The 16,883-nt window shown below is 35.8% G+C and overlaps 5 protein-coding genes across 6 annotated transcripts; all 5 read left to right on the forward strand.

The window, feature by feature from the left end:
- Positions 1 to 305: 305 nt before the first annotated feature.
- On the forward strand, positions 306 to 6,979 carry LOC114872761. Its single transcript, XM_029180341.2, has 14 exons — positions 306 to 900; positions 980 to 1,315; positions 1,541 to 1,745; positions 1,805 to 1,960; positions 2,028 to 2,057; positions 3,035 to 3,381; positions 3,490 to 3,825; positions 3,883 to 4,087; positions 4,155 to 4,310; positions 5,708 to 5,889; positions 6,031 to 6,306; positions 6,374 to 6,578; positions 6,642 to 6,797; positions 6,876 to 6,979. Exons 1-14 carry the CDS (start codon positions 539 to 541, stop codon positions 6,927 to 6,929), a joined length of 3,006 nt encoding a protein of 1,001 aa, XP_029036174.2. The 5' UTR covers positions 306 to 538; the 3' UTR covers positions 6,930 to 6,979.
- On the forward strand, positions 2,012 to 4,739 carry LOC123988468 (odorant receptor 46a-like). Its single transcript, XM_046288691.1, has 4 exons — positions 2,012 to 3,381; positions 3,490 to 3,825; positions 3,883 to 4,087; positions 4,155 to 4,739. The coding sequence occupies exons 1-4, from the start codon at positions 3,020 to 3,022 to the stop codon at positions 4,392 to 4,394; spliced, it is 1,143 nt and encodes a 380-aa protein (XP_046144647.1). The 5' UTR covers positions 2,012 to 3,019; the 3' UTR covers positions 4,395 to 4,739.
- Positions 6,980 to 7,740: 761 nt separating the features above from the next.
- On the forward strand, positions 7,741 to 9,457 carry LOC114872762 (odorant receptor 46a-like). Its single transcript, XM_029180343.2, has 5 exons — positions 7,741 to 8,102; positions 8,350 to 8,682; positions 8,744 to 8,948; positions 9,009 to 9,164; positions 9,308 to 9,457. The coding sequence occupies exons 1-5, from the start codon at positions 7,741 to 7,743 to the stop codon at positions 9,359 to 9,361; spliced, it is 1,110 nt and encodes a 369-aa protein (XP_029036176.2). The 3' UTR covers positions 9,362 to 9,457.
- A 298-nt stretch (positions 9,458 to 9,755) lies between these two features.
- Positions 9,756 to 16,821, forward strand: LOC114872755. The gene is made up of 13 exons (XM_046288710.1): positions 9,756 to 10,418; positions 10,488 to 10,826; positions 10,958 to 11,159; positions 11,251 to 11,406; positions 11,474 to 11,522; positions 13,125 to 13,305; positions 13,366 to 13,507; positions 13,568 to 13,723; positions 14,889 to 15,256; positions 15,387 to 15,776; positions 15,919 to 16,123; positions 16,220 to 16,375; positions 16,445 to 16,821. The coding sequence occupies exons 1-13, from the start codon at positions 10,021 to 10,023 to the stop codon at positions 16,535 to 16,537; spliced, it is 2,835 nt and encodes a 944-aa protein (XP_046144666.1). The 5' UTR covers positions 9,756 to 10,020; the 3' UTR covers positions 16,538 to 16,821.
- LOC114872763 (odorant receptor 46a-like) lies at positions 12,551 to 14,040 on the forward strand. 2 transcript variants are annotated; one of them, XM_029180344.2, is made up of 5 exons: positions 12,551 to 12,847; positions 12,904 to 13,242; positions 13,306 to 13,507; positions 13,568 to 13,723; positions 13,790 to 14,040. In XM_029180344.2, exons 1-5 carry the CDS (start codon positions 12,600 to 12,602, stop codon positions 13,838 to 13,840), a joined length of 996 nt encoding a protein of 331 aa, XP_029036177.2. In that variant the 5' UTR covers positions 12,551 to 12,599; the 3' UTR covers positions 13,841 to 14,040. The 2 variants fall into 2 exon arrangements, with proteins under 2 accessions (XP_029036177.2, XP_046144650.1); XM_046288694.1 differs by having other exon boundaries at positions 13,568 to 14,040.
- Positions 16,822 to 16,883: the final 62 nt, after the last annotated feature.

Here is a 16,883-nt window from a genome sequence, read left to right on the forward strand (position 1 = left end):
CGACACCGTACACGATGTTTTCCAACCGAGTTGTCTCTTTCGACTGACTCCTTGCAAATACACCACCTCCGATCTAATTTATTATTCACGTTCCGAAGAATTCACCTCGGACGTTTCCCTAAGTAAAACTACTGCCAGTGCAATTTTCTTTTCAGCAACAATATTACAGACACAACGGATAATGAATAAAATTAGATACAACATGTTATGTCATCGCGTTCAATCCGAAATTACCATAATAACATACCCCGAACACGGGAAGGAAAAATTCAGTGTATTAAAATCCCCTCGGGGGTAGACGCTTACTTAATTCAGGGGGTAAAAATAATATAGACATTCTACGGTTATATACCTTTTGATTTCAAGTGAAACAGAATGCGAGGACTTCTTTCTTGAGACAGTCGGCTGATGTTCGAAAACAAAAGCAATGTAAAAGTCGCGATTAACATGCATTTGAAGAAACTCAACAAAAGCAATTTATTTACTGAGAACGATAGAAAGTGCATATTTTTTTCTACTTAAAGCCAAATTGATAAGGATGCAAATGTTGAGGTGGACATTTCAACTTCTTATGATGAGTGGTTGTTGGCGACCTCCCTCTTGGACATCACCTATCAAAAAACGCCTCTACAATATCTATACAGTGTTTGTATTCACGTTAATTAACACATCCATGATCCTTCAAATCATGGACCTGGTATTAATCGTGGAAAATCAAGATGAATTAAGCGAAAATATCTTCCTGACGTTGACGATGTTGGTAGCTTGTCATAAAATGTTCAGCATGCTAATGAGCCGTAAGAACATCGCTGTATTCAACGATATTTTGGAAAATGAACCTTTTCAACCGGAAAATGTGGAAGAAATAGAGATTCGAGGGAGATTCAACAGGAGGGCTGAGTAAGTTAACGATTTAAAAATGAACAATTTCCACTTGTCTGCTAATAGCTTGCATTATCATTTTTACATATTATTATAGAATACAAGCATATATTTACACGGCTGTAGTCGAGCTGGCAGTGATATTCCATTCGTGTAGCGGTGCTTTAAAGCCAGAAGGGCAAAAAATGCCATACAGAATGTGGTTACCTTACAAACACCTCTCGTTAACAGTGATCATTTTTACTAACATACAGCAAGCTCTATCTTTGATCACCACATCTTTGGTACACATCGCCTGTGATAATTTAATCTGGGGCATGCTGATTCACACGTGCAGTCAAATTGAGATTCTTGGGTATCGTCTGCAGGCGATCAAACCGAGCGAGAGTCAGTCTGCGAAGTCATCTGCGCGTTATCATGATCGCGTGTATCGGTTGGTTTTTTTCATGTCAATTCTGTTAATTTGATTAATCATCAACCCTTTCGCTATTACGGAAATATAATTTTAGGAACAACATTATTTTGTTTAAAAACGGTAGCGAAAGGGTTAATAATCAAAGCGTTATCAATTAGCACTAAAAAGTCTATATCATACATTTTAACCCTAATATAATTATCTTGCCTTCAAAATTATAATTTTTCACATAAAACATTGCAGATTTGCCAAAATGCTAAACGAAGAATTTAAATGGGTCATCTTTGTCCAGTTTGGCGTGACTACAACGATCGTATGCTTCAACCTTTATCTATTAGTAACAGTAAGAAATATGAACGCGAAATTTCTGATAGCTGTAATATACACTTGCACTATGCTAACACAAATATTCTTTTATTGTTGGTATGGGAACGAAGTTAAAACAAAGGTCTGTATAACACGAATTTTAAGTTTGTTTTATGAATAAAAGAAAGCTTCCTTTCTTAGAGCCTCGAGGTATCACAGATGGCATTCAGCACCGACTGGATGTTTTTCAACAAAGATATTAAAACAATTCTTTTGATGATTATGAGACGTAGCGATGTTTCCATTGAATTCACAAGTGCCCACGTTGTGTCTATGAATCTTGAATCCTTCGTGAAGGTACACACGGCACACGTTCGTACAATATTCTATTCGTGAATAAACAATCGAATTTTGTTGAATACAGTTGCTGAAAACTTCTTACTCGGCGTATAACGTGTTAAGTGGCACGGAATAGCAACGTTCATGGATCACTTCGAAGAAACAATAATTATCGACCCTTGTCAAATATATTTAGGATGGACAATAATATGAGCAATTAATGAGAAATTCACGTATAGTGCACTGGACGTATGTACATTGAAAAAATTTTGAGTAACAATGAATTCTCAAGAATATCCACCATTTCACATACGATTTCTAGCATTTCTTTTAAATAAAACTTGTACGCAATAATTGTTTTATTACTAAATGCATAATATCAGCAGTGATCCCTATGTCATTTAGTGTTTTAATTAGAAAATTATTAAAAATACTTTCGTTCCATTTTCTCGCTTTATCACGAAAGAAGGATTAAATTGAGAGTAAACTGATAGAAGAATTGACAGACTCGATACACGATGCTTCCTGGTCAAGTTGCCTGTTTCGACTGACTCGCCGAAGAAACATACATTGCTAACTGTTTCATTATTCACGGCTCGAAGAATGAACCGCTGACCCTTCTGCAAGAAACACTAGCTAAACGTTCATCAGTACAAAATATCTTTAAGTAATTATGTTAGAGACAAATGTAACAGGTATCATTAAAGAAAAATATCATGTCATATGTCTCCTAGCATTATAATGACGTAAGATGAACATAGGAAGAGGAAGCTATGCGGGTAAATAACCCTTTTATAATTGATAAACTCTTGCTTATTGTAGGGATACAAATAATATGAACACTCTATGGTCGTACGTTGTTCAATTCACATTTTCAACCAACAGTATTTGCATTACTGTCAAAGAAAGGAGTGACTGAGCTTCAAAAATAAAATTAAAGTGTGGCAAAAAGTGTCTAAACTATGATTATTGTATATCTGAAGAAAAGCAACAATCGTGAGAACACATGAGAAGAAAAATATCGAAGGAAAAAAATTATTGATAATTCTTTTTTCATTGAAAATTGAATCGAGTGCGATGCAATTGTTGCAGATGATATTTCAGCTACTAGCAGTGTGCGGTTGTTGGCAACCACCCTCTTCGGCAACACCCTTCAAAAAATTTTTCTACACCGTCTATACTGTGATTCTATTTATATTGTTAAACGCTATAACATTTTTACAATGCCTGGATTTGATACTGGTCGTGGAAAACCAAGACGAATTCAGCGATAACATTTATCTAACGTTGACGATGATGGTTTCGTGTCATAAAATGTGCAGCATGTTACCGAGCCAAAAGAACATAACTGTTTTAATTAATATCCTGGAGAAGAAGCCTTTTCAACCGGAAAATGAGAAAGAGATGGAGATTCGTAAGAAATTCGATAAGAGAGCCCAGTAAGTTAACTGATTCCTTTTCAATCCGTTTAATCAGACATGAATGTCAGAACAAACGGGATAATATACAAATGGTTTGCTGTTATTTCTTTTGAAAAATTGTTACAGCTGGCAAGCATTTCTTTATTTAGCTGTAACTCAATCGACAGTGATATTTTACTCAAGCACAGGGGTTTTCAAAACTGATGCTATGAAGTTGCCCTACAGAATGTGGCTACCTTTCGATTACCTTCCACTTTACCTGCACATCATCATTTATTTTCTACAAGTTGTAACTTTAGTCGCTGGAGCAGTAGTGCATAATGCCTGTGACGCTTTAATATGGGGTCTGTTCATTCACACTTATTCTCAGCTTGAGATACTTGGAGCTCGTCTGAAAGCTATCGAGCAAGGAAATAATCAGTCCGCAAAAGCGTCTGCTCGTTACCATAATCGAGTCTATCGGTTAGTTCGAATAAAAATAATTCAGAATCGAACATGTAACTATTACAAATATTGCAGATTCGCCAGAATGATAAATGAAGAATTTAAGATGATTATTTTTGTTCAGTTCACCGTAAGCACGTTGGTGGTGTGCTTCACCCTTTACACACTGGTAACAACGAATGATGTGAATGTAACATTTTTGAAAATAATAATGTACTCGTGTGCTATGCTGGTGCAAATATTCTTCTTTTGTTGGTACGGAAATGAAGTAAAATTAAAGGTTGGTCAAAGCGAGGAATACCTATGATTACTAAGTTGATTTTTTACATTTCTTCTTGTTTAATCAGAGCATTGGAATTTCTGATGTGATATTCGGAATTGACTGGACACAAATGAACAATGACACTAAAAGAATCCTCTTGATGATTATGAGACGTGCCACACACTCTATTGAATTCACTAGTTTTCATGTTGTGTCTCTGAATTTGGAATCATTCGTAAACGTGAGTAAATGCGTGTTAACACGCAAACATTTGTTAACACTTTGGAAAAAGGTTTCAACGTATTTTCAAACGTCAAAGTATTAACGAATTATCAAATTTTCTCTATCACAGTTACTTAAAACTTCTTACTCGGCGTTTAATATGCTTCAAAGTGGCCAAGGATAATACCTAGGACCGACACGAATCACTTTATCATAGATGCATGGACATTCCCCGAATTGAAAAAAACTACTCGTTAAAAACACATAAAACACACAACGAAACCATGTAAAAGCGGGTAATAATAAATTGTTTAGAACAGCTGTTTCATACTTACAAAAAGTAACCTGTCATCGACACTTCGAAATTATTTGAAACATGCTTCAAACTATTTACCATTGTTTCCTGATGAAGGAGTCAGCTGCAATATTCTAATCCTTGCAAACTGTCAGGAATCTGCAATTAAAAAATACACAATTTTAATGCAAAGATTATTCCTTATTAACAGTACAACTTTTAGACTTATTTTCAGAGATGGTTCTTAATTCATAGTGGAGATATTACGAATTTAATTAATACAATTAGAAAAGGATGAACACAGAAAAGATAAAAATTCAGACCAACTCGATGGAATATTTCCACCACAGAAAGAAGATCCACCTTGAACGAAAAATTTGTTTCAAATGATGGAGGATCCCATACGCGATGTTACCTAATCAACCTGTGCTTTCCGACTGAATCGTCCGAAGAGCACGTGTACATTTCATATCTATTTTATTATTCATGTTCCATAGACTTCCCCCTAAAGTGGCGTAAGCGAGACCTTTGCAAGAAGAATATGTATTTCAGGGACAATGTTAAAGCCAGGTAAAATAACGAATGGCAATAAACATCATAAAAAAGGAAGTATACTGTACATTATGTCATTATTACAAGATAGCCAGAACAAAGGAAGGGAAAATTGTCTCCTCAGGGGTGGGTACTTTTTGTCACAGAAATCATTCTATGGTCATGCATTGTCGATCTATGTATTCGTTCACAATTTGCATAATTGTTGAGCAAAGGATGCAAATAAAAAATTCTCTTTTGCCAAACAAAGTCAATGGAAAAATATGTTTTGAGATGTGATTATAGTGTATATAACTAATTCATCTATCGAGAGCAGATGAAAAGAGAAATATCTAAGGATAGGAAGAGACTAATCATTTCTTTCTTCGTTGAAAAACGAATCGAAAGTGATGAAGGTGTTACACAGGATATTCCATCTTCTAGTAGTGTGCGGCTGTTGGCCGCTTTCTTTTCGGACATCGCCTTTGGAAAAGTTCCTGTACACTACCTACACTGTATTTATATGTGTACTTTTAAACATTGCAACGTTTGTTCAATTTCTGGACTTGATATTAGTCGTGGAAAATCAGGATGAATTAAGTGATAACATTTATCTATTACTGACGACGGGGATCGGGTGTCAAAAAATGTACGGTATGTTATCGAGTCATAAGAACATTGTTGCTTTGTCTAATATCCTAGAGGAGGAGCCTTTTAAACCGGAAAACGAGGAAGAGATGGAGATCCGGAAGAGATGGGACAAAAGAGTTCAGTAAGTTAACGAATGAATTTAACGAAAGGGTTGAAATCCAAGTAGCTTAATATCCTAATATATCTTTACAAATTATTACAGTCAACACGCGTTTCTTTTTCTGATTGTAACCCAATCATCAGTGGTGGCATATTCCTGCAGTGGCATTTTGAAAACTGATGACATAAAGCTGCCCTTCAGAATGTGGCTGCCTTGCGATTACCTTCCACTCTATCTGCACATCATTCTTTACATTCTGCAAGTTGCAGTTTTAATCACTGGATCTTTAGTGCACATTGCCTGTGACACTTTGATCTGGGGTCTTTTAATTCACACTTATTCTCAGCTGGAGATACTCGGGTGTCGTCTGAGAGCGATCAAACCCGAGGATAATCATTCCGCGAAAGCGGCTGTTCGTTTCCATAATCGAGTGTATCGGTTAGTTCAAATAAAAATAATTCTAATTGTAAGTTGAACATGTAATTATTACTTCGAAATATTCCAGATTCGCGAGAATGATAAATGAAGAATTTAAAATGATTATTTTTGTTCAGTTCACCGTAAGTACGTTGGTGGTGTGCTTCACCCTTTACATACTGGTAATAACGAAAGAGGTAAATGCGACATTTATTAAAATAATAGTGTACGCGTGTTCTATGCTGGTGCAGATATTCTTCTTTTGTTGGTATGGGAACGAAGTGAAACTGAAGGTTGGTTATAGCGATGAGTATGATTTCTAAATTAATTCTCTACGTTTCGTTTTTCTTAATTAGAGCCTCGAAATTCCTAATGTGATATTCGGAAGTGACTGGACGCAACTGAACAAAGATACTAAAAGGATTCTGTCGGTGATTATGAGGCGTGCTACCAAGTCCATTGAATTCACTAGTGGTCATGTTGTGACTATGAATTTGGAGTCATTTGTAAGCGTAAGTACACACTAACTGTAAGTTCCTGATTTTCATAAATACAGATGTTAAGAAAATATTGAATTTCGTCTGTCGCAGTTGCTTAAAACTTCCTACTCGGCGTATAATGTGCTTCAAAGTGGCCAGGGATAGTACAATCAGTACATATCACTTAATTGTAGAAACAAAAATATTTGTCGAGTCGAAAGAACGAATAACTACTTATTAGAAATCAGTTGACTTATTTAGAATCTGCTATAATGTTTGTAATGTTACATTTTATTAAAAGTTCTATTTAAGCATTACACCAAGAATGTACCTTTCGAGTTTAAGAACACAACCACATTCCTTCAAATAGCACAAACATTAACATAAAATCAAATATTTTTTAAATACCTAATTTTTTCCACTATAAAGAAAGATTCCTCCTTATAACTGGAAATTTGTTTCAAGTGATCGCGACATGAATTCCATACACGATGTTTCTTCACCAAGTTGTGCCTCTCAACTGAATCATCCAAAGAACATACCGTTCGAATCTGTTTTATTATTCACGTTCCATAATTTACGTACTAAGGTTGTGCGAGACAAAACTCTGACAAAAGGACATTATTTACATTTGAGGGGCAATATTAGAGACAGATAAAATAATGAATGACAAATACCATATGTTAAGTCATGATTACAAGATAGACAGAACAAAGAAAGGGGAAATTCTGTGTCCCTTCAGGGGTAGATACTTTTTGTCTCATTGTCAGAAATCATTTTATGGTCGTATTGCCGATCTATGTTCGCATGACTGCCGAACAAAGATAATAGAAGAATGTATATTTTGAGCTGTGTAGTTACTTGAAGTACAACGATGATAAAACTATTTATCTATTAAGGGTAAATGGAAAGAGAAATATCAAAGGATCTGAAGAACTGATCGTTTCTTTTCCCATTGAGAATAGAATCTAGTGTGATGGAAGTGTTACAGTCGATACTTCAGATTTTAATACTATCGGGTTGCTGGCGACCACCTTCCTGGACTTCGCCTTTCAAAAAATTCCTGTACGCTATTTATACCATGTTTTTGTTTCTACTTCTGTACTCTGCGACTTTCCTCGAATTTCTGGACTTGGTATTAAACGTGGAAAACCAGGACGAATTGAGTGATAATATCCATGTACTGTTGACGATGTTCGCCGCGTGTTATAAGATGTACAGTATGCTAACGCACCATAAGAATATCGCTGTTTTGACTAATATCCTAAAGAAGAAGCCTTTTCAGCCAGAAAACGAAGAAGAGATTCAGATTCGAAAGGCATGCGATAAGACAGCTCAGTAAGTTAATAAATGAATTTCAATTTTGTTATCCTTAATGGTATTTAAACTTCAATTTAAATGATAATATCCAAAAGTTTTTCCAAATTTTTACTAGGAAATTAAGGACACGACGAACCCTAATTTTAATTAATTAACCCCCAAGTGCCTACCGCCACCCTGGGAATTTTTCCCAACTCCTGATCTCCAATCTACCCCTAATAATTTTTCTTATTATTATTTCATCATTGTTGCCAAATTATTACAGACAACAAGCAATCCTTTACATAATTATGGTCGAATTGACAGTGATATTCAATTCGGGCGGTGGGCTTTTAAAAGATGGTGAAAAGTTGCCCTATAGAATGTGGTTACCTTACAATTATCTTCCTCCGGCTCTGCACATCTTCATTTTCCTGCAACAAGTTGCATCTTTCGTCGCCGCATCGATAATGCACATCAGCTGTGATTGTTTGATCTGGGGCCTATTGATTCACTCCTGCGGTCAGCTCGAAATACTTGGTTCTCGTCTGAAAGCAATCAAGCAAGACGACAATCTGTCTGCGAAAAAGTCTGCTCGTTATCATAATCAGGTGTATGAGTGAGTTCGAACAAAAATCGAACGATTCAAAGGTAAAAAATCAGAGTATGTTCTGTTACAGATTCACCAAAATGATAAATGAAGAATTCAAAATGGTTATTTTCGTTCAATTCGGTGTAAGTACACTGGCGGTATGCTTCGATCTTTACGTGCTGATAACACTGAAAAATACGAACCTGAAAATAGTGATGGATGTAATATATATGGTTGCTCTACTGGTGCAGATATTCTTTTATTGCTGGCATGGAAACGAGTTGAAATTGAAGGTTTGTTACGGAATAAGGTCTCTATGTTGATCTTTAACATTAAACAGAAGACTTTATCAGAGTGTCGAAGTTTCTGAGATGATATTCGGAAGTGACTGGACGGAATTGAATAAAGATACTAAAAGAATACTATCGCTGATTATGAGACGTGCCACGAGGTGCATTGAATTCACTAGTGGTCATATTGTGACTATGAATTTGGAATCATTCATAAACGTAAGTATACATCAAGTACTCGCGCACTTTGACGAAAGATTTCACCTGGAGATTAATCATTCTTCGACTTGAATCATAATAAATCTATGTACAATGTAAAGTTAATAATTTCACATCAAGTTATTAAATGTTGTCTGTCACAGCTGATAAAAACCTCTTACTCAGCGTACAACGTGCTTCACAGAGGAAAAGGATAACAGAATCCCTATAAATCACTTTATCGTAGAAGGAAGAATATTTTTCCGACCCTGAAGAAACGTACTTCCGTAGAGGCTCGGAGGTTTCTGTGAATATGTACAGTGTATAGCAATAAATTCAACAGAGAAAATTGATACTAACTTGCAGAATATCCAGTACTTCACTAACAATGCCTTCCATATTTCATGTAAACAAAATTGCACGAAAAATATTGCCTACCGTATTGAAAGTAGTTTCAATAAATATCTAATGTTTCACCCTATACCTTATCCTTGCTCACCGATATATATTTTAGGCTAATTATAATTAAGATTCTGTCGTCGAGAAGTACGTAGCTGTAACGAGAGCATAAGGGTCAGAATGTTACCACTGCGCGCGTAATTGCATCGTTACCAAGTCAATAATGTAGATAATAATATAGGACATAGATAAAGGGATATTTTGCAAGGGGAACTGACTTATTTCAGAGACCACGTCGAATCTCCACGATTTTCTGCCCTTAGTGATAGTTGCACCACCGTAGAATAAAGTTCTCCAATTTTCCATGTCAGAGTGAAACAAAGTAGATATTCTATTCGAAATTTCTTTCACGACCTATTCTACATAAAATGTATCTAATTTCTGAGTAATTTAATTAAAAATATTTTACCGATTCCTAATGGGGGAGAAAAGTGAAACTCGTGGGCCATCAGAGATGCCCACGTTGAGATGGACCTTCAAAATACTCGCCGTACTCGGATATTTTCCAATATCCTATTGGCCAACATTGTGGCAGAAAATCCTTTACAATTTCTACGGGATCTTCTTGACGATATGTTTGTACATTCTAGAGACTACTCAACTGTTAGATCTTATGTTCGGCGTCGAAAGTCAAGACGAGTTCAGCGAAAATTTATACATAACGTTGGTGTTCTTTTGCGATTCTTGTAAAACAGTCGCACTGCTGCGTCGTTGTGAAAATATTGTGGATTTGATCGAAACTGTTAAGAAAGAGCCATTCGCGGCGATGAACGCGGAGGAGGAGGAAATACAAGCGAAATTCATGGAACAAGTCGAGTGAGTTGAAGCACGAAATGATTGCAATTAAACTTTATGAAAAAAAAATTGATAATAGTGCACTTTCAGATGGAACTCAATAATCTACACACTGATACTAGATCTCTTTGTACTTGGGATGTGGATTGTATCATTTCTTACCGATTTTCCACACGGGAGGCTGAAGTATCGTGCATGGATCCCATACGATTATTCATCCCCATGGATATTCGCTATTACTTACATTCATCAAGTCGTCGCCACGACATTCGCAACGAACTTGATCATCGCTTGTGATTCTATGTTTAGCGGGCTGCTGGTTAACATTTATTGCCAGATCGAGGTGCTCGAATACCGTCTGAAAAATGTCGGAAAATATCCATATTATTCAGTGAAATTGTGCGCTCGCCATCATCAGCGTATATACGAGTTGGTCTTCTTTATATTCTAAGCTTTAAATTATTTTCCACTTTCGAAAATTTGAACCTCGAATTTTCCAATCGATTGTAATAAATGGTGCAAGTGCAAATTAAATGATTTCTTTTTTGAAATTTTTGCAGATTTGCCAGGGCAATAAACGAAGAGTTTACGGCCATCATTTCTGTCCAGTTCATGGTGAATACAATATCTCTTTGCTTCAATCATTACCGATTGTCGCAATTGGAATTCGGCTCGAAATTCATTGAAACCGCGGCGTACACCTTCTGTCTGCTCACCCAGATATTTTATTACTGTTGGTACGGCAATGAAGTGAAACTGAAGGTTCATTTACATGATACGATTAAGAGATAGTAATAATGCGAATGTCGCAGACTGAATAACAGAATTTTGTACGAAAGTGTCCATTTCGTAGAGTCTGATGATCGCGGACGCGGCATTTGAAAGCACACTAATGTCATTGGATAACAACACGAGAAAAATGTTTCTGATGATCATGATACGAGCTATGGAGCCCATTCAATTCACCAGCATTCACATCGTCTCCATGAACCTTGAATCCTTCATAACGGTTAGTAGAAAATAAATGAAGAATTGCTTTTTTCAAGAAATCATTATAAATGATTTATTTATCACAGTTACTTAAAACATCCTACTCGGCCTACACCGTGCTTCAACAGACTAATTAACGGAACGAATAAATGAAATAGAAGAGAAACGATTCAGAAAAATTTGCACAATGTACGAAGGTATATCAATTCCACAGAATAATAAATTCACCAGAAAGCTACTTTAAACATAATTCAATTAATAATCTCCTATTAGATGTAACGAGAAGTATAAAATTCCAAATGTTACAGATTCCACAAAATACACGGACTGTTAAATCTTTGTATTTACAGCTACTGAAAATTTCTTACTCAATATTAAATCCTAATTTCAACTGGAACGTAGACTAACATGTGTCCTCTGTTTTTTTAAAGAAACATTTTAGCGAGGAGAGCAAAAAATAATAAAAAGCACAACCCCTATGTACGTCAGTACAAACTCTTCATAAAACTGTTTTTAGAAATCAGTTCCAGTCTGCAACCCTTTCCTGTTTCTTGCATTTCTCATGAATCTAATTTACAATATTTTCTCGAAATACACAATGCATCGAGAGAAGACGACCGTCGTGTCTCTTGTCTCTTGAAAACGATTATACACAATATTTCTTCCCCCTCGGATCATTAATATTGCAAAAGAGCTTATTATCGACGTGATATTCGTGCTTGAAGTATTATGGTTGGTATAAGTCGCTGCAGAGAACGGGGGAATATTTATAAGCAGAAAGGGTTGAAACGTCATTCATGAAAAATGTAATGTCACTTGCAACTTTCCATCGATAATTGCGATGGGGATATTGTACCGGAAGGGTAAGTTTCCGAAAAAAAAAAAGAAAAACAGGAAGCATCGGGAACACCGGTAGTTCACAATTGTCAGTGAAGTGTGTCGTGTCGTGAGAATATATCTACTCTTTTGTATCAAATTTTACATAACACTGAAAGACAAAATCTTGTCGATTCTTAACTTTCAAATTGTTGCAATTGACATTCATTTAAATCACTTCCTTTATTTAATTTCCCTTAATCACTGCATAATTTGTACTGAATGGAAACGTTACGATGGACGCAAACCATGTTCACCATCAGTGGTAATTGTTTAAACTTGCACACCTACGCCCCTTTACAAAGGATTTTGTATAACATTTACGTAAAAATCGGGATGGTCTTCTTATACGTCCTTTGCATCGCTCAAATATTAGACATTATCTTGAACGTGGAGAATCAGAACGAATTTACTGAAAATTTCGCTATCACTTCGACAGTGTTCATGATCGCATTGAAATTCATCATGATATCAACGCGACGTGTAAACATCTTAATTTTAATCGAACAGCTGGATAAGGACCTTTTTTCGCCTGTGACTAAGCAAGAAATAAAAATTCGATCGGAATTCGATAAAATAATCGAGTAAGTACTTTAAAAAAAAATACATGTATTGTTCTTAAAACACCATCAATTTTTAGATGGACTACCAAGGCATATACAATGATACTCGGCTTTTTCGCGTGCGGGATGTTTCTTGCAACGATTGCTATTGATTTCAAGGGAAGAAAATTAGTCAGTCGAATCTGGACACCTTACAACTATTCGTCTACAAGTTCCTATCTCCTTACTAACGCTTACGAATTCATATCAGCGATATTTGCTGTTTCCGTATCTATTGCTTGTGAAACCCTTTACGCAGCTTTGTTACTTCACATTTGTTGCCAGTTCGAAATTCTTCAGCATCGTTTTAAGACTCTCGATGGACAAGAAAATTATATGGTGAACCAGTGTGCTTCTCATCATCATCAGATATACATGTCTGTATATTTTTTTAAATATCTTTCTCAAATGAAATTGAATCTATTCGTGAGTCATTTCAGGTTTGCAAGAAGGGTTAACAGTGAGTTTAAAGGAATTGTATCGTGTCAATTTTTCACTAGCATGTCAGTGCTGTGTCTAAATCTCTACCAAATGACGAATTCAGAGAAATTATCAATGTGCATGAAATCAGTGCTCTACTCGATATGCGTGTTCTCGCAGATATTTTATTATTGTTTCTACGGGAATGTAGTCACAGAAAAGGTTTGTTATCGAAGAAATAGATATTCGCTTATGCTGCACTATGGAATTCTGTTTTCGCAGAGTACCGACTTTCCTGATGTAATATTTGGCAGCGATTGGCCGTCGTGGAACGATAGCTCTAAGAAGATTTTACTGATGGTCATCAGGCGTTCAAGAGTACCCGTCGAATTTACCAGCATGCACGTGGTATCCCTGAATCTGAAATCTTTTATGTCGGTCAGTAGCAAGTATTTACAATGTCAACTATACGCTTCAATTTATTTACTTCTCTTTTATTTGCAGCTATTGAAAACCTCTTACTCCGCGTTCAACCTGATGCAAACTGGTCGATAATTAAAAAATAAAAAAAGGAATGATTTGTGAATAATTCAATGAATACTCAATTAAACGCGTCACGTAATATTGCAATAACACTTAGAATTGTTGATTTTGTATTTTGGAAAAACTTCTTTTACATTGTATTCAAAATTAAATTGTCAAAATGAAACACTTTTAAATTTTTGGACCCTTTCCAACTTGTATCTAACATTCAGAATAAACGAAGCTTATGTATTTCAAGACGTTGTGTATTTTCCTAACGGTGAACCACAATTTACACGAATATAATGTTGTAATTAGAGAATCACATGAAAAATATGAAAGTACTCTTATTAGTACTAATTAATTTTTCTCTTATTGCAATCCCCTAATAATACAAAAAACGTCGTTAAATTTTCCTCAAGGAATAATATATCTTACTTACAAATTAAACAAGTATTTTATTCCAGAAGACTACGACTGTTACTAATCTCTTTCCTCGACACCGGTAACCGGTAGAATGACAGAACTTAGCATGGCAAGGTTTATTCTTTATTCATTAGCGTGAGGGGGACAAAGAGTTAGTAACCGTCGATAACTCATTAGTTACTTTCATTACAAAGTTGATCATTTATTCATTGCAATTGAACGTACAATTTTGTTGCAACCATAGAAAAAAAAATGATACATTTCCGCATAATAATTCTGACTAATAAAGTCCATAACCATCTGCTACGAAACATGACACAACTTCATTCTACCGTATAATTCTACTCGAATGAAAGTTAGGAGAAGAAAGAGTAATAATTATGATTACTACATCCCGGAAATAAGAGGGTGCAAGATAATAAAGTAAAGGGGTGTAGAGTTAGGGGTAGAAACGTTGTCGACGAAAAGTTCATCATTCATTCTTTTTTAAGTATTCGATGTAGATGAATTTCAAGTGTCTCTATATCTTCAGAATAATTGAGCGACGAATCATTCGGACCGCCTAACGTGACTTAATTAAACAACGTTTTTATATTTGCAGTGATTAATTTTCCTTCTCTCATTTATATCTTCAGTATTGAAAGCTGAGTGTTAAAAAAGAATGCACAAGGCTCCTCTGCCTTTCTATCTGCTCACCTTGTGCGGTTACTGGAGACCGACAAAATGGCCAATTCATTCCTTCAAATATTGGCTATACAACGTTTACTCGATATTTATGATCGCGTTCATCTATGTCTTAGCATTCTACGGGTGTGTAGATTCAGCGATCAGCAAGGATCTAAAAACTCTGGCTCAGAAATCATCTGTGGGTCTCTCTGTGTTACGTGTCTGTATTCAAGTGCCCATTATATTCTACCAACGTGAGAACATCATATCCCTGCTGAATATTTTGGAGAAGGAAAGTTGCACCCCAAAGGACGATCAGGAGGCTTTCATACAACAAAAATACGACAAACTCGCGAGGTTTTGGTTCGAATAAATATTTTTAAAGGTTCATTTATACGCGAAGTTAATACACTTAGGTATAAACGAACCTTTAATAAATTTAAAAACGTTGAAACTGACTGCGTAATATAATTATAATTATTCATAGAAAATTGACAATATACTGCGAACTCCTGAACCAATCAGCCGTGTTCCTTACATCCGTGATGCAATATCACAAACTTGTAAGGACAAGAACGTTCCCTTCGTTCGATTGGCTACCTTACAGCGTAACTTCGATAGAAGTATACATGATATCTCTGCTGTATCAAACGTTTAGCCTAATCGTTTGCGCTACTACAAGCGTAGCCATCGAAACCATGTTTGCTGGGCTGATGATACAGGCCAGAGTTCAGTTCGAGATATTTTGTCATCGAGCTCAAAATGTGCCAATCATATTGATGGAAGTCGGAAAAAATAATACTTCGAAGAGAAATTTGAGAAAAAAGTGGCACGAAGTACGCAGAAACTTGGTCAAATATCATCAAGAAATAATCAAGTAAATACTGTAATTATTTTTTTAATTAAGGAAATCCAACACCTTATTTATGTCCTTAAATTCCAGCTATGACTTAAAATTAAAATTCCAAATTAATAATGAGTGCAACGATAATTAATTTCATCTTCTGATTCAATTGCAGCTTCGTACACAATCTCAACATCACCTTTCAGTACATAGTTTTGATTCAATTTCTCGTCAGTTCAACAGTACTGTGTCTAAGTATTTACCAAATGTCCACGTTAGATTTATTCAGCATGGACATGGTCTTCAGCTACTCGTATCTGGGCAGCATGCTCATGGAGGTGTATTTATACTGCTGGTTCGGAAACGAGATGACGTTGAAGGTTGGCACTGTGTTTCGTGTTATGCATACCAGCATAAATCACCGAAACATTGGAAACATCATCTTCTTTTTAAATCCTCCAAATTTTCGTTTGCAGAGCAACGAAGTAGGCGACGCAATTTACCAAATGGACTGGACGATTTTACCAGCTGATATATTAAAAGATTTCTTGTTGATTATGACAAGATCCATGAAACCCGTAAAAATATCATGCGGTCACATTTTCATTTTATCCGTGGAATCTTTCATGTCTGTTAGTAGCAATGCTTCTTATCTTTGGAAACAAGCTGAAAAATTGAATTTATACTAATAGACTTTGCAGATCATCAAGCTTTCGTATTCATCGTATAATCTGATGAAAAACACTGAGGATACTGAAGAAACATCAACAGGCTTTACGAATAATCATCAGTAATCATGATGACATGTTTTGTATCCTTTTCTTCTTTCATATTGGAGCACGTTCGCTTATGTATTCGCGCATACAACTGAGCAATAAATCATGCAATTAATCACCAAGGAAAATTAGTGTAGTTCTCCTTAAAAATGATTAACCATTAAGGGTAGATCGTAAAAAATCATAGATTCGATCAAAGTTTCCACAGAATCATTGTTTACCGTTCGTCGATGATTCCAAATGGTATCCGAATATCACTGGATCCAGTTAGCATAGTCTCGTCCGAAGGTGAGAAATTTTCGAAGGAGGCGCGAGCAGAAAATAAACGTTCAGGGCCCCACCCCCGTTAAAGTTTCCGTGGCGG

Source organism: Osmia bicornis, chromosome 14, assembly GCF_907164935.1.
Source record: "Osmia bicornis bicornis chromosome 14, iOsmBic2.1, whole genome shotgun sequence".
In the NCBI taxonomy this organism is placed as follows: Eukaryota; Metazoa; Arthropoda; class Insecta; order Hymenoptera; family Megachilidae; genus Osmia; species Osmia bicornis.

Excerpts from the sequence above, each read along its gene's own strand:
- LOC114872761 (XM_029180341.2), top strand. The coding sequence starts at position 539 with ATGCAAATGTTGAGGTGGACATTTCAACTTCTTATGATGAGTGGTTGT. Across the intron at positions 3,382-3,489 it reads AAATTCGATAAGAGAGCCCA|CTGGCAAGCATTTCTTTATT; the intron begins GTAAGTTAACTG and ends AAATTGTTACAG. Across the intron at positions 4,088-4,154 it reads GAAATGAAGTAAAATTAAAG|AGCATTGGAATTTCTGATGT; the intron begins GTTGGTCAAAGC and ends TTGTTTAATCAG.
- LOC123988468 (XM_046288691.1), top strand. The coding sequence starts at position 3,020 with ATGCAATTGTTGCAGATGATATTTCAGCTACTAGCAGTGTGCGGTTGT. Across the intron at positions 3,382-3,489 it reads AAATTCGATAAGAGAGCCCA|CTGGCAAGCATTTCTTTATT; the intron begins GTAAGTTAACTG and ends AAATTGTTACAG. Across the intron at positions 3,826-3,882 it reads TACCATAATCGAGTCTATCG|ATTCGCCAGAATGATAAATG; the intron begins GTTAGTTCGAAT and ends CAAATATTGCAG.
- LOC114872762 (XM_029180343.2), top strand. The coding sequence starts at position 7,741 with ATGGAAGTGTTACAGTCGATACTTCAGATTTTAATACTATCGGGTTGC. Across the intron at positions 8,683-8,743 it reads TATCATAATCAGGTGTATGA|ATTCACCAAAATGATAAATG; the intron begins GTGAGTTCGAAC and ends GTTCTGTTACAG. Across the intron at positions 9,165-9,307 it reads ATTTGGAATCATTCATAAAC|CTGATAAAAACCTCTTACTC; the intron begins GTAAGTATACAT and ends TGTCTGTCACAG.
- LOC114872755 (XM_046288710.1), top strand. The coding sequence starts at position 10,021 with ATGGGGGAGAAAAGTGAAACTCGTGGGCCATCAGAGATGCCCACGTTG. Across the intron at positions 10,827-10,957 it reads CATCATCAGCGTATATACGA|ATTTGCCAGGGCAATAAACG; the intron begins GTTGGTCTTCTT and ends AAATTTTTGCAG. Across the intron at positions 13,724-14,888 it reads ATCTGAAATCTTTTATGTCG|AAAAGAATGCACAAGGCTCC; the intron begins GTCAGTAGCAAG and ends GCTGAGTGTTAA.
- LOC114872763 (XM_046288694.1), top strand. The coding sequence starts at position 12,600 with ATGGTCTTCTTATACGTCCTTTGCATCGCTCAAATATTAGACATTATC. Across the intron at positions 12,848-12,903 it reads GAATTCGATAAAATAATCGA|ATGGACTACCAAGGCATATA; the intron begins GTAAGTACTTTA and ends ATCAATTTTTAG. Across the intron at positions 13,508-13,567 it reads GGAATGTAGTCACAGAAAAG|AGTACCGACTTTCCTGATGT; the intron begins GTTTGTTATCGA and ends CTGTTTTCGCAG.